General features: G+C 45.3%; 1 protein-coding gene across 1 annotated transcript; it reads left to right on the top strand.

The window, feature by feature from the left end:
• The first annotated feature begins 2,803 nt into the window (after window positions 1-2,803).
• On the top strand, window positions 2,804-8,643 carry GGCT (gamma-glutamylcyclotransferase). The gene is made up of 4 exons (XM_080932587.1): window positions 2,804-3,023; window positions 6,078-6,223; window positions 7,369-7,504; window positions 8,196-8,643. The coding sequence occupies exons 1-4, from the start codon at window positions 2,883-2,885 to the stop codon at window positions 8,337-8,339; spliced, it is 567 nt and encodes a 188-aa protein (XP_080788713.1). The 5' UTR covers window positions 2,804-2,882; the 3' UTR covers window positions 8,340-8,643.
• The last annotated feature ends 5,828 nt before the right edge of the window (window positions 8,644-14,471 follow it).

The raw sequence follows: 14,471 nt of genomic DNA on the forward strand, positions 1-14,471 counted from the left end.
CCCTAAATAACATTTTACGTACTTACAAGGAACATTCTTATTTACATTTTTAAATTTTTGATTAGATTTTATTGAAGATTCTCATATTTACATTTCAAATATATTCAATATATTGCCCCCACTTCCATCCCCCCTCCCCCTCAACTTACTTCCATGAAGGCGCTCCCTCTCCCAACTACCCTCTCCACAAGCAACTTTTAACACAGAGCCTTTAGCAGTACTCTGGAGCAAAGGCCCGAAGCGATCAGGCTAGTGTAGAGAATGTGTGCTGAGGAGCTCACACTCTGAGAGGACCCAGGGACCAAGTGTGAGTGTAGTCCTTCCTTGGTGCTTGGGGTGAGGGGACAGCAATCTCCTACTGCACACGCTACAGCAAGTGCCCACTGAGGCACACCCTTGCCAGGCGCTTTTCGTGTATCTTCTTTTTCTGTTTTTTCCCACCTCTAAAGATGAATATGTTCAAGTATAAGGAAAAGAACAGGACAGTATAATGAACATCCGCACACATATCACTGCCACTAGCGGTTTTCTAGCTTTTGAATTCTTTTAAAATACAGTTAACAAGTGTGTCAGTCTAAATATGTCAGTATGCATACTAAAATAAACCCATTCTCCTGCACAAGCCAAAGCCATTATCTATTTCATGACAGTTTCTAATATCATCAATGCTGCAATCCAAATTCAAGTTGTTATCCCTAAAATATATTTCTGAGTCACCATATCAGAATCAATCAGGGGCAAGCCATCACATTCAGAGCTCATGCCTCGTCTCTCTTAAACTACAACAGTCCTGCAACCGTCCTCCCTCGGTCTTGTCTTTCTAAAAACACTTTTTAGTACATTTATCTGCTTGCCTATGTTGCGTGTGGGTGCACGTAGAGGTCAGAGGAAACCCACAGGAGCTGGCTCTTTCCTGTATACAGTACTGGAAATGTAATTGTCTTCAGGCTTGATAACAAGTGCTGTACCTACTGATCCAGCTAGCTGGCCGCAGCCTTACCTTTTATTCTTAATCACAGCAATATAAGAGATAAGTTCGAGGTGTTCCTCACTGCTTTCTTCTATTGTCATTTGTTTTTATACGTGAAAGGTTTTTGAAACAGGGTGATATAAAAGGCTTATTTTGAGGTTAAAGACCTTTACAAATTGTAGTTCACAGGTGTGGGGGGGGTTTCATGTTGATTATTATTGTTGCTGTTGTTGTTTTTCAAAACATGTTTTCTCTGTGTAACAGCCTTGGCTATCCCAGAACTCAATTTGTAGGCCAGGCTGGCCTTGAACTCACAGAGATCTGCCTGCCTCTGCCTCCTGAGTTTTGGTATTAAAGATGCAGTCCACAATGCCCAGATTCATGTTGCTTCCCATCAGAAGACTGTGTCAGGCTAGTCTTCTTTTATTGGTGACCAGATTGACTGGCCATCAGGTGAGAGAGGTCAGGTTTCCCAAACAGTCCTGGTTGCCCTGTCCAAAGACTAGCAATGATCCTTAGGGGATAACTGATACCCTGTGAACATCCCTGTGGCCTGAGTCTGCTGACAAGAAGGTTTGTTGCCCACCTTCTCTGCATTTAGCCAGAATACTTTTTTATTCTTCAGCTGACATCAAGAGGATTTATTGTGTATAAACACACACACACACACACACACACACACACACACACACACACACACACAAGTGCCATAGGTCCAGGGCAGAGGGCCAGTGGGACTATTTTGCTTGTAAGAAAGGCAGTCGGTTTCCCAGGTGATCTCCACAATATGACGTTCCAAGTCCATTGAGACTTACTACCGTCAGTAGCATACAGTCCAGCAACTTGTTCTGGCGTCCCGGCTTTCAGCATCCCTGACTTCTGCTCCTGCAGACTTTGTGGGTGCACAAGCCAACCCTGGACCCCTGCTTCATCCTTCTTCTCGTCCCTCAGACTGCACTTTTGTTTCTGCCACTTTGCTCCCATGGCACAAGAGTTTCAAGGAAGATGGCGCTAACCACTTTTTAAAAGCGATGACGTCTTCACCACCAATAGCGTGGCAATATGGTTCTCTTTTCTGTTTTAGTTTGGTTTACTTCCAGAAGGGAATGACATACATTTTTCATTCCCAGCTTTGACCTGGATTCGTCATTTCTCCAGGAATCCTGGCACCTGTCAGTGTGGAGTTGTATTTAGATTATTAGTATCTGAGGATCAAAGGCTCTAGACCTTCAGTTCGCACTCCAGTCTTCATTTCAAGATTAACAACATGGACGTTTTGTGTTGTTCCATTTTAAAAAGAGGAAACAGATGGCAATGATGATCAGAGTCAACTGGTTAGCAAATGCCACGTCAGGATTTGAACGTGGAGAAATGCCACCCAGGCATCAAGAGAAGCAACTTTAGGTAGTGACCCTAAGAAAACTTGTAGAATTAGCCTTTCCATTCCAGGAGGGTTGAGGCAGGAGGACCGCCACAAGTTCCAGGCTAGGCTGGCAGCAGTATGAGGCCTTGTCTCACCTGTACCAGGTACGGAACCTAAGGCACCATTCATTGGCTAACCCGGGCGATCACCGCCAGGCGGGGAAAACAGAGTCACCCCTACCAACACAGTCGCCAGTAGCCGCTCTCGAGCTGTCCGTTAGATCTGCCAATCAGCGGCGCCTCAGGCAGGGGGCCGGACATCCGAGGGATGTATCCAATAAAAAAGCGACGCCAGTGGGCGGGAGGAGGTGTAGACGACCAATCGTAGTAGTTGACTCACGCCGGCAAGCCAGCAGCCAATCGGCAGCGTGCTCTCTCTGCAGCTCCTCCCGCCGCTCTGCGCTCCCGCGTGGGTGGCGGGGCGCTGCTCTTATTAGCAGTGCTGTCCCGGCTCTTCTGTGCTTGACGCTGCTGGCGTGGACAAGTGGACATGGCGAGCTCCGACTCTGAGGGCCATGCGGGCCAGGAGGGGGAGACGTTCCTGTACTTCGCCTACGGCAGCAATCTGCTGACCGAGAGGATCCATCTGCGAAACCCCTCAGCCGAGTTCTGCTGCGTGGCGCGCCTGCAGGTCAGTGCCGTTGTGCCTGCGATCGGGCGAGCAGGCGAGCGGGCGGGCGGGATAGCTGCGACCCCTGCCGGGAACCTCTGGCTACCGTCGGAGTTCGCAGCCCTCCACCGGCTGCCCTTTTCCACAGGCTTCGAGCATCCTATAAGATGCCTTTAATAGTTGCTTCGGAGTTGAGAATTAGCTGCTTTCTGTCCTGTGCATACCTTATCTATTCTACGGTCCTGTGAAATTCTGCCTGTCGTTTCTTCCGGATCTGAGCGGTCCTGGCCTTGAGACCTGGATCAGGACCTGGAGCCGTATCTTCAATAGTGACAGCAGTGTCCTCTCAGGACAGTAGCCTGATGAACTTTAACTCTGGTAAAGTGTTGCTTTTGACCATAGTTCATTTCCTCTTTTGGGGTTACAAAGATGACTGAGCAGCCTCACTACCTGGAGGGCTTTTCTGCTGTACAGTTTGATTGTGTGCGGGCCCACTGACAAGTTTAGCCGACTTTGCTAATCTTGTCAAGTCAGGCAACAGAAACCGGCTGATTTAAGAAAGGAGATTTGGGAGAGGAGCGGATGTTGAAAGGCTGTTAGAGAGCTCACGGGTTCACCTGAAAGACTGGAGTACAGGCAGGCCTGCCCTAGAAGCTGGGCAGCATTTTTCCTGAACTAGTAAACACAATATGGAACTGGCTCCTGTCTGCTGCTTTACCACAGCCCTGAACTGAAACCCAGAGTGGAGTCCCGGATGATCTTAAACACTACCTCTAATTGACAGCCACCGCGGAATGCCCTTACTGGCTAAATCTCACCATGTATCCACATCCTTACTTAGCAAGCAAGACGATCTGACAACCAGCTCCTAGCCTTTGAAGTTTTAGAAATGGGAGTCATGTTCTGTACTCTATGTAAAACTCATAAGAGGGTAGGAAAGGAGTTCAAGTACTTAGAGCTCAGGAAAGAAATACCACATGAATGATACATTATAGCTGTGGTTCGCCTTAAAAGAGGACATACAAGGTGCAACAGAATACGTGATCAGAGGACCTGACCTAGGTGCTCAGTAAAGCCCTCCTGGACATGACTTTTAAGCTGAGACCTGAATGGAGATGAGGAGAGGAAAAAATATGCTCTCAGCGAGGATAGCTTTTTCAAAGGACCCCGAGAAAAAGGAGATGGCTCCTGTTTGCAGGGAGATGTGGCATGGGGGCTGGAAAGTGTCACATCCGAACATGACCACAGAGAACTTTGGACAGTCTATTACAGGCTGTGAGTGAGATTTACCTATTTGAAAGCTCATTCCAGTCACTATGCCAAACGGGACAAGTGAGGGTATCAGAAGCCCAGTTAAGATTTTGCCACATTCATGTCAGAGGTAATGCCACCGTGATCTAATAGGGTGGTGCCAGAGAAGGTAGATGGCTCAGAGCAATCCCCAGAAGATAACATCACCAAGACTTGATGAGTGTGTGTGTGTGTGTGTGTGTGTGTGTGTGTGTGTGTGTATGTGTGTGTGTGTGTGTGTGTATGTGTGTGTGTGTGTGTGTGTGTGTGTGTGTGTGTGTGTGAAGGGAAGGGATAGCAATGTGACTCGAGTTTTTGAACAGCCAAATAGATGATGGCGATAATGTTCACAGAGGAGAATCAGGTTTGGAGGTAAGAAGTATAAACTAACTTTGTACAGCATTGAGTTTAAGACGCTTTCTAGATAACCATATGAACAGTAAATATTTGTGAACATTTGTTAGGCCCTTTCTATGTGCTGTTCCCAGATCTAAGTGCTTTTGAGCCTCTGAAGAGAGATGTGGGATGATTTTAAAGGTGGCTAAAGCGTCCGATGGTATTAGAAGATGCTGGAGGTAGTGGGGCTGTCCTGGGCACCTTGCTAAATTCAAAAAGGGCCTAAGTTGAACCCCAAGAAACCCTGACATTTCAAGAGTGAGTGTTGGCAAAGAGGCTAGAAGATCAGGTCAAGCCTAAATCAGAAGAAAGAGCTGATCTGGAGAGGCAGCTGCCTGTGTCACACACAAGCACTGAGCCATGGAACCAGACAGGGGATGTCATTGCCTGCTGTATTTAGGAGTAGGCTGCCAGTCTCTGGTGTGGATTGTAGCTTTGATCAGATCTACTGATGCTAGAATACCCAGTATTCTGTGTGAAGGGCCTTGTCATGTGGACCAGTGTTTGCCCTGAAATATCAAACAAGGTTTCTGAGCGAGCATAGGTGACAGGGATAATATAAACCAGAAGGGAGTGACAACACTGTCATTTAGCCCATCCTTTTGTGCTACTAAAGAAACTAAGCCCTGGAGAGATGGACTGACATCTTCCTAGACCACACAAGGCAAGTTCCCTCGGCCCCGATTGCCCATCAGTAATAGCAGAAGCTAAGTTAGGAAGTTATCTCGGTTGCTTGTTAGTTATGAGATCTCAGGGAAGAGGCTTAATCTTTCTCAGCTGTAGGTTTTCTGTTGTAAATTGAGCAAAGCCATTGGTCTATGTAAAGTAATAGCTAGTGTGTATAGCACACAATAAATATTCAGTAAGTATAAGCTGGGCTTAGGTTACTGGAAATAAATTGGTACAGTACATGAAGATTAATGCTCTCTCTCACACACACACGCCAGCTCCCTTAGGACAAATACAGTGATTTGCAGGTAAGATGCTCTGTAGACATAAAAATCTATCATAACCCCTGTGTAACCATTGTTCAGCAAGTCTAAGTAAATACACGTGCATTTAAGTAGACAGAGATGTCATTTACCAAAAACAAACCAGAAAAGAAAGCTAAAGCTATTGTGCAATATATTGGGGTTTAAAGATCTTTTTGTCTTTAAGTTTATTTTATCTTGTTTTTTTATGTTTAGATGCCTGTATATTCAGTATAAGTTTCATTTTTAAAGGAAAATAAGAAAGGATTTATAGTCCCTGATCTTTGGGTCTTGATCTCTTCATAGCTTTGTACACACAGAAACACAAGCTTGCTGAACGTTTTGCTTGCACGGAGGCCAGTGCGAGCCATCTGTGCTCAGACAGGTGTTGACCATCTTGCTTTGGTTTCCTTTGCAGGACTTTAAGCTCGACTTCGGCAATTTCCAAGGCAGAGTGAGTGAGAGGTGGCACGGAGGTATAGCTACCATTTTTCAAAGTCCTGGCGATGACGTGTGGGGAGTGGTGTGGAAAATGAACAAAAGCAATTTAAGTTCTCTGGATGAGTAGGTGGCTTCTAATTATCAGTTCCAACAATGTGTAATGCAAAGCGGGCTGGAGGGATGCGCACCCGTGCCCACACTGTAGATACTCTTCAGAGTCAGGACAGTAGTTAGAAACCAGGAGTTTACTAACACGTCTAGAAGGGGAGGGTCACACTCATCGATTGGTTGAGGGCGACGCTCACCTTTCTTAGGTTAAAAAAAAAAAGAAAGCCATTATTTTTTAGTTCTCCTTGTCTCTTATTAAAAAATGATCTTTCTGGTTTCATATTGCAAAAGGTTACGAAGCTTATAATTGTCAAAAAAAAAAGATTTTGAAAGCGAATTAAGATTCTTTGAGGTTGCAGTCGAATAAGTAATGATAATTTGTAAAGGCATTGGACAGCACAGCAGAAGGAAAATCCTCAGAGTTGTGTGCCAGGGCGTCCGCCACGGTGCAGTCTGCCCAGGAAGAGCTGCTGACATTCTCTTGCTGTCAGATCATGGACTCTTGTTCCCTCAGGTTTGGTATTCTAGGGAATACAGCCTCAGGGCCACAAAGGTAAAGATGAGCCTATTGAAGCATGTTTTCAGACAGTAGAAATAGACAGGCCAGCTACAAGTGTACCAAATGAAATTCCTTTGTGTTCACAGAGTATTGCTTCCACCCCTGAGCACACCAACATTTATAGATGTTAAATCCCTTTGTAACTCGACATGATACTTGCATGTGGCCTATATATACCAAGTACTGCTTTATCTTCTCCTGGTTACTTCACCATCTAATACAATATCAGTGTATTTTACTGTAACAACTTTCCTTTTAAGGGAATAATGACCAGTAAAAACAGTCTGTAAGTATTTAGTTCAGACCTAATCTCCACACTCAGGAGACAGAAGCAGATAGATTTCTGTGTGTGCAAGCCCAACCTGCTCTACATAGTGAGTTCCAGGCCAGACAGGGCTACATAGTCACACCCTATTGAAAAAAAAAAGTTTTAAGACATGCTAAATGTACTTTTGACATTCTGCATTCCCTAGCACACAGCGAGTAAACATGCGTATGTGGAGAAATGGTTAATCTTACACTTGAACTCGAGTAAAACATCTCACCTCAGACCCATCCTCCTGGGTCCCGTGTAGCTAAAGTACGGTTTGTTTGGTTTCAGGCAAGAAGGAGTTAAAAGTGGAGTGTACGTTGTAATAGAAATTAAAGTTTCAACTCAAGAAGGGGAGGAGATAACCTGCAGAAGTTACCTGATGACGAATTATGAGAGGGCGCCCCCGTCACCACAGTATAAGAAGGTGAGCTGCTTGGATTCATTGAGCCAAATTAGAGCATTTCGTCTTTAGAAAGCTTCTAAGAATGTACAGTTTCACATGAACCCTTTGATCAAAAATGAATTAAGAATGATAGCTATTACATCCTTGGAGTCAGGGAATCCACCCTCCAACACTCAAGACCCAAGAGGGATGTGAGGCCGGATGCTCCATGGGACCTTTTGTGGCCTGTGGGGACTAGGCTGCTGTAGAGGGTTACACAGGTGCTGAGCGTCTGACCAGTTAGGGTCTTGGGAGTCCCTTGTCCTCTGTGTCTCACCCAAGCAGGAATAGACAATGCCACCGACAGAGCCGCTCCCTGTAAGCTTGGTCTTGATTTAAACGGGATTTAATTTTATTTCTAAAGAGTGTGGTTTTCCTTAAAAGTCACGTAAGTTTCATACCATAACCATGCATTTCGTTTTAATATTAAATCATCTTACGTCAGGCTGCCGTGTGGAACCGACGCTCTGGCAGTGCTTCAGCTGCCTCAGAAAGTCTCTTCTGTAGCCTCGCTCAGAGTGAGGGACAGCTGACTGCCTGGCTCTCCTTTTAAAATGCACCAGTTCGTTAGTCATCTAAAGCCAGTGTTGTGGATCTTGACAGTACAAAGCTGTGGCGCTACACCAAATCACACTCCTAACTAAAAGGGTTTCCCTATTCTAACCATTCCTAGGTTATCTGCATGGGTGCGAAAGAAAACGGTTTGCCTCTGGAATACCAAGAGAAGTTAAAAGCGATAGAACCAAATGACTATAAAGGAAAGATCTCAGACGAAATGGAAGACATCATCAAAAAGGGAGAGTCAAAACTGTCGTAACAGACTCTGAAGATATGTGTGCTAGTATGAAGGGTTTTTAATGTTTGCGGGCAGGAGTCTGGACCTTCTCGGTTTTTACCTATTGATTCTCAACAGTGCTGTGAAGGGCTTCTCACTTAGGCGATTCTTTACTTTCAACTGTAATAAAGAACTGAAATGGGGATAGGGATTAGAAATTAAACTGTGCAAGCGGTGATGGCTGTGGGGTCTCTGTGGACACCGCTGTAGGCGGCACTGTGTGGAAGACCTCAGCAGCAGATAGTAGGTCTGCAGCCCAGTGGCGCATTGCTGCTCTCGGTCTGCTTTCTGCTTGTGTCCAATTGGCTTGTAAGAAGTAAGCAAAATGTAGAGTAGGTGTTAAGGCTTTGAGAAATACAAAGATGATACATTGTCCTTTGACTGAATTCATGGCTCTAAGGGGTTTCCCCCCTAAAAAAAGCTCCACCTCACTGTGCTCAGCTCAGACCCTCTGGAGCAACTTCACCTTATAGTCTGTGTTAAGTGGTGTTGTGGGCTGGAGCCAAGCTGGCCTTGAACCTGTGACCCGTCTTGCCTCACCTTCTCGTGTAGCTGGAATTACAGTCCTGTGCTCCTGGACCTAGCTGAGCTCCCACTGTCCAGATGAACTGCCCTGGTTCACTGGGCCTTAGTTGCTTCACCTGTATAAGTAGGGAAAACTCAAAAACCCGAATTTGAAGATTTCATGAGTAAACATGTGGCAAGCTTAGGACATACCTTGGCTCTTAGTAAGCAGTAGCAACCATTATCAAGCAGTGGAGTTTTGGGTTTCTTTCACTTTTGAGACATAAGCCTGCTCTGTAGTCCAGGATGGCCTTGCATTCAGGATTGTCTTGCCTCCCAGCCTTCCTATATCTAGTGACAGATGTGTGTAATCATGTGGCGCAGGGGATTCCTTCGTGTTTAATCAGTGATTTGGGGCCTTTAACAAACAATACAACTCTTAAAAAACAAAAACAAAACAAAATTATAATTGGGTCCTAGATTGCAGAAAAAGAACAGAAATCTTCAACGTGTGCCAGCTCCTGTCCCGGAAAAACGAGGTGGATTGAGAGCCGAGAACGAGGCTGGGAAGAAGTAGCCGTGGGTGCTGGGTGTACGTGCAGCATTAGCCCAGGAGCACTTCTGTTCAGAGTAGGATAAAAAACCCGAACCCCGAGGAAAGCCTAACATGGCTCCTACTTGCTGGCCCCAGTTCCCACAGTGGAAGCAGCAAAAGTGAAAGCTTGGGGCTAAATACCTGGACTGGTAAGGTGCCTAAGACACAGCAGGAGGACCCAAGGTCAGTCCTCAGAACCCATGTTCAAAGACTCTGGTCTTCCAAGCTTGCAGTCCTACTGGAGGAACAGAGCTGGCTGGCTAGACAGCCTTGCCTGCTCGCAGAGTTCTCAGACCAGTTAGAGGAGAGACCCTGGCTCCCTAGGAATGACACCAAGGCTGGCCTCTGGCCTCTGCATACCCTCTCCTGCATAAACAACAGCTTTACTAGGCACAGAACTGTGTGCTTACAGTTCTAGCACTAAGGCTGTGGTGGGAGGATTGTTTGAGTCCCAGCTGGTCTGTATGGTAAAGCCTCCTCTCAAAGAACAGCAAACAGAAACCCCACAACCCCACAAAATTGGTGGGGCAGTATGGAGACTTTGGTTTCTGGGAAGATAGAGTAGGTGTGCTTTTCCCTGTTTCTCCAGCTAAGTACAACTAAAACTCTCTGTGTATTATTTATGGAACAAACTGGGGCAAGACTGAAAGTTTGGGGAGATGGTATTGCCTTAAGACCCAAGCCCCAGAGTGCTAAATTCCCCAAGTTTTCTTTTGCCACATACAGCTCAGGCATGTGACTGAAAAAGCCATGCCCTGGAGACAGTAAAGAGGGTGTGCTTGAATGCGTGTACCCACACAGCCTGCTCCCCTGATGGTACCAGGAAAGGAACAGCTTGGCAATCAAAAACATTCAGAGATCAAACACTCCAGGCAGGCCTTAGAGATGCGCTGAAGACTTGTTTCCACCAACACAACAGAGGCCCGGAAAGGAGCCTGGCTTCACACATGCACGTGCACAATAAGACAAGAAATCCTGTAACCCCTTTACCACCTTAAATGTAGTGTCAACAAGATTGGGAAGGACCTGGTAGCAGCACCCTCTCTCAGCAAGTCATCTGAACCATGGGGGTGTTAACTCCCATCTACTGCTGATGGTTCCCCTTGCCCTCCATCTAGAACAGTTTTAGAGTGAACCAGCTGGAACAGGACTTAAATAGACCCAGAGCCTTATAAGACTCCAGTATATTATGGTTCCAATTAATGATTATATTCCAAGAACAAGGATACTCCCAGACTAGATGGTAAATAATAAGGATGGGGTGACATGTTAGGATCATCTGTTAAAGACTTTCAGACAGCCATTGGTGGTGAGCTAGTTCAGTTGACTAGTGTGCAGTGCTCACAAGGGCCAGGTTATGGGTTTGACGCTGCCACAGGTTGGGGTTAATATAGGCCACTATAGTTGTGACTGTTTGCAACACCCAACAGCAAAGGGTAGATCACCAAGCCAGAGTGCCTTATTCATGAGAATGCTGTCACTTCCCACCGTGACTGAGTAAACGGCCACCTTTGAAAAGCCACAGCAAGCACTGGATCCTGCTGGATGCCAGTGATAACATAGAGAGGCTCAATAAACAGAGGAAAGACCCAAATGATGTTAGTATCAAAAACTATGGCTGAAATCGAAAAATTCAGTGTGTGCTCAGCAGCAGACCATGGGGACAACGGGAAGGAGGAGTGAGTGAGCTGTGTGGTGGAGAACTGCCAGGGGTCAGAGGAAACATGCAGCAGGTTGGAGGCAAAACCAGAAAGCTAAGAGATTCTGGAGCCTCTTTGGTTCCTAACAAAAGAGCTGACATATTGGAAGGGACCAGGCTGCAGAGAAGCCAAAAACATCCTGAGGCTTGCAAAGGACGAAGTAGCTGAGTGAACCCCATGCAAGCCCAAGGAAATGCACACCAAAGCACTCCATAGTCGGTTTGGAAAAATCAAAACATCTTGAAACTAGTGAGGATTAATGCTTGAAAGAAAAAGCAGTTTCGGTGACAGGATGTTTTCCATCAGAAATGGTGGAGCCCAGAAGCAGCATACTTGATGGAGAGCCGGAAAACCAGAACAATGGGGTCAAAGTAAGGCACAGAAAGACAAGTTTTTAAAAATATTACTAGCCATCCTGCCCAAAACAACAAAGAAAATAAACAGAAAAATACTAAAAGAAAGTTCCTTTGCACATCAGAAGGATTAGGATAAGTGCACTAGGATCCCTCCTCAATCTCCTGATTCAAACAAAGCAATGGCACACAAGTCGCAATCCTAGCTGCCAAGGTCCTAACATACAGAACATGGTTAGAAGAGGAAAGCCAAGAAGATAAGCTTTCCGTATCTGAATGTGTAACACCCGGTAGACAACCAATAAATACAAAAGGGATTTACTCAAAAAATTGAAGAAGAAGCTCACTATTAGAGGACAAAAAGAAAGCCTGTCTGTCTGTGTGTGTGTGTGTGTGTGTGTGTGTGTGTGTGTGTGTGTGTGCTTGCCTATAATCCCAGTACTTGAAAAGCTGAGGCAGGAGGATCATGACAAGCTTCAACTAAAAAGCAAAAACAAGATGGCGGTGTTGTTTCAGTATGCCCACTGTCATATTAAGATTCAGTGCATGATTGGAGCTGCTGAGAAGGCTCTGGTTAAGAGTATTCACTGCTCTTGGAGAGGACATGGATTTGGTTCCCAGCAGCCACAGGATGGCTAACAACCACCTATAACTCCATTTCCGGGGGCTCCACTAACCCGTCCTGGCCTCAGGCACCAAGCATACAGGTGGTACACATACAAACGTGGGCAAACACTTATGCATATTTTTTTTAAAAAAACCCTAAACTTAAATATAATTAAAACATAGAAACTGAAAAATGGATCTAAAACAACCCAGCCTTGTGCTGTCTACAGGAAGCTAATGGCAAGCAGTTTGGAACGGAGTGGTGGGTAAATATCTGGGATGCAGACTTGAGCCAAAGCAAATTCGTGCCCGTGTCAGTTTCAGATAACGAAAGTTTCAGAGCAAAGGAAACAGAACAATGGCTGACCTTACCTAATCCATTTTTATGAAGCTAGTATTAGCTTGGTACCCAAACCGACAATACGAAGAAAATTAACCCACAGTACTCTTAATGAGTGTGGACTTTAAAAAATGCTTAAGGAAAAAGGAGTTAATAGGAGTCAGCTGTACCTAAGAGTCGGGAGTCATAACAAAGTGGGGTTTATTCCATAGGTGTCATGATGGTGTGGTATTGACAAATCTGCCAAGCCACTTCAGGGAGAAAAGAACATGAAAAGGTGACCACACACCCGTTCACAATTAAAGCACTTTAAAAAAGTAGGAAAGGGGGACTAACAGTTTGACAGAGTTCATAAAAATTGTGGTTGGTAACATTACACTCAAAATGTCAAATGCTTTACCCCCGGAGTTGGGAACAAAAAGGATACAGGCGCTCCCATCCAGCACAGTGACATGTTCCAGCCTGTGTCCTCCAGTAGAAGAGAGGGACGGTCGCAGAGTGAACAGCGGTCAGAAGGCCCTGCAGGTAAAGCACTTGCTGCCAAGCCTGGAGACCTGAGTTTGAGACCCAGACTCACCTCACATGGTGGAAGGAGAGAACTGACCCCTTCAGGTTGTTCTTGGACTTCTTTTAGATAACAGTCCCTCCTTACTTTTGCTTCCTCAATATCTCTGTCTCTCTCAATGTAATAATATTAATAATAATAATAATAAACAAAAAGTTAAACTATCCCCATTTATACATGGTTGACAAGATTGTCTTCATAGAGAGGACCAAGAAAGATTCTTTAATCTCCATAATCAGTTAAGTCTAACAGGGCCATGGGATACAAGGTAATATACAAAAGGCCCACTGTGCTCCTGTCCACGTGAGATGGACACATAGGCAATGAAAGAAGAAACAAGGCTGCCTGGAGCTATAGCTCCAAAGGAGAGAGCTTGCGTAGCCTGTGTGCAGCCCTGCACTTCAGTCCGCATATAGTAAAAGTTAAAAAAAAAAAAAATACTGGGAGCAGAAGGAGAGTTTAAGTGGCTAAGAGCACTAGCTGCTGCTCTTCCAGGGGGCTGGGGGTGGGGTTCCCAGTATCCACCTGGAGGCTCAGGTCCTATGACCTTCACGGTACCAGATATGCATGCAGTGCACATGCGTAATGCAGGCAAAACACTCACACACATAAGCCAACAACGACAATGAAGAACACCACCAGCATTCAGTCGCAGTTTTTGAGCTATATTTTTATGAAGTAGCCATTTTAAGTGGACGGTTGGCATTTTTCACAGTGTTATAACCATCTCCAGTTCCAAAACCACGCCACCCAAGTGAACCCCGGTACAAAAGTCTTGCCCATTCTCTCACCCTTGTGAACCTCCAGCCTGTTCCCTGTGAATGTGGATTTAGCTGTGTATATTTCATGGAAGTGGCGTCGTTTGTATTGTCCCTCCGGTGCGGTGTCCTGAGCTTCAGCCTCCATGTAGCAGCACCCGAACTTCACATCTCTTTGTAGGTGAATAGCATGAGTTGTGTGCACACGCCATGTTTAGCCACATTCCATCATGGGCACTTGGGCTGTTCTCTTTCTACTACAGATACTTCTTCCAAGAACATTTATGTACACATACTTCCGAATCCTACTTTTCAATTATTTTGGATTTATACCTAGAGGCAGGGTGATGGAACATACGGTATTTAACTTAAGTAACCACCACAATTCACAATTTCCCACGTGGGCTGGAACATTGTAATTCTGACCAGTCATATACACAATTACACAGTTGGTTTCAAAAGAAAGAAAGAAAGAAAGAAAGTACTAGCTACGCACAATGATGTGTGCTTATATTCATTGCACTTGGGAGGTAGAAGAAGGAAGATTGTGTACAAGGTCTCCATGGACCACACAATGATATTCTGTCCCAAAATAATAGTGAGAAAGCTATGAGCAGAGTGTGTAGTGAAAACTACAGAACAGTGGTGAAAGAAAACAAGGTGGGCATAAGTGGGTGGAAGACGAATGGTAAC

The sequence above is a fragment of the Micromys minutus genome, assembly GCF_963924665.1.
Source record: "Micromys minutus genome assembly, chromosome: 18".
Lineage (NCBI taxonomy): Eukaryota > Metazoa > Chordata > Mammalia > Rodentia > Muridae > Micromys > Micromys minutus.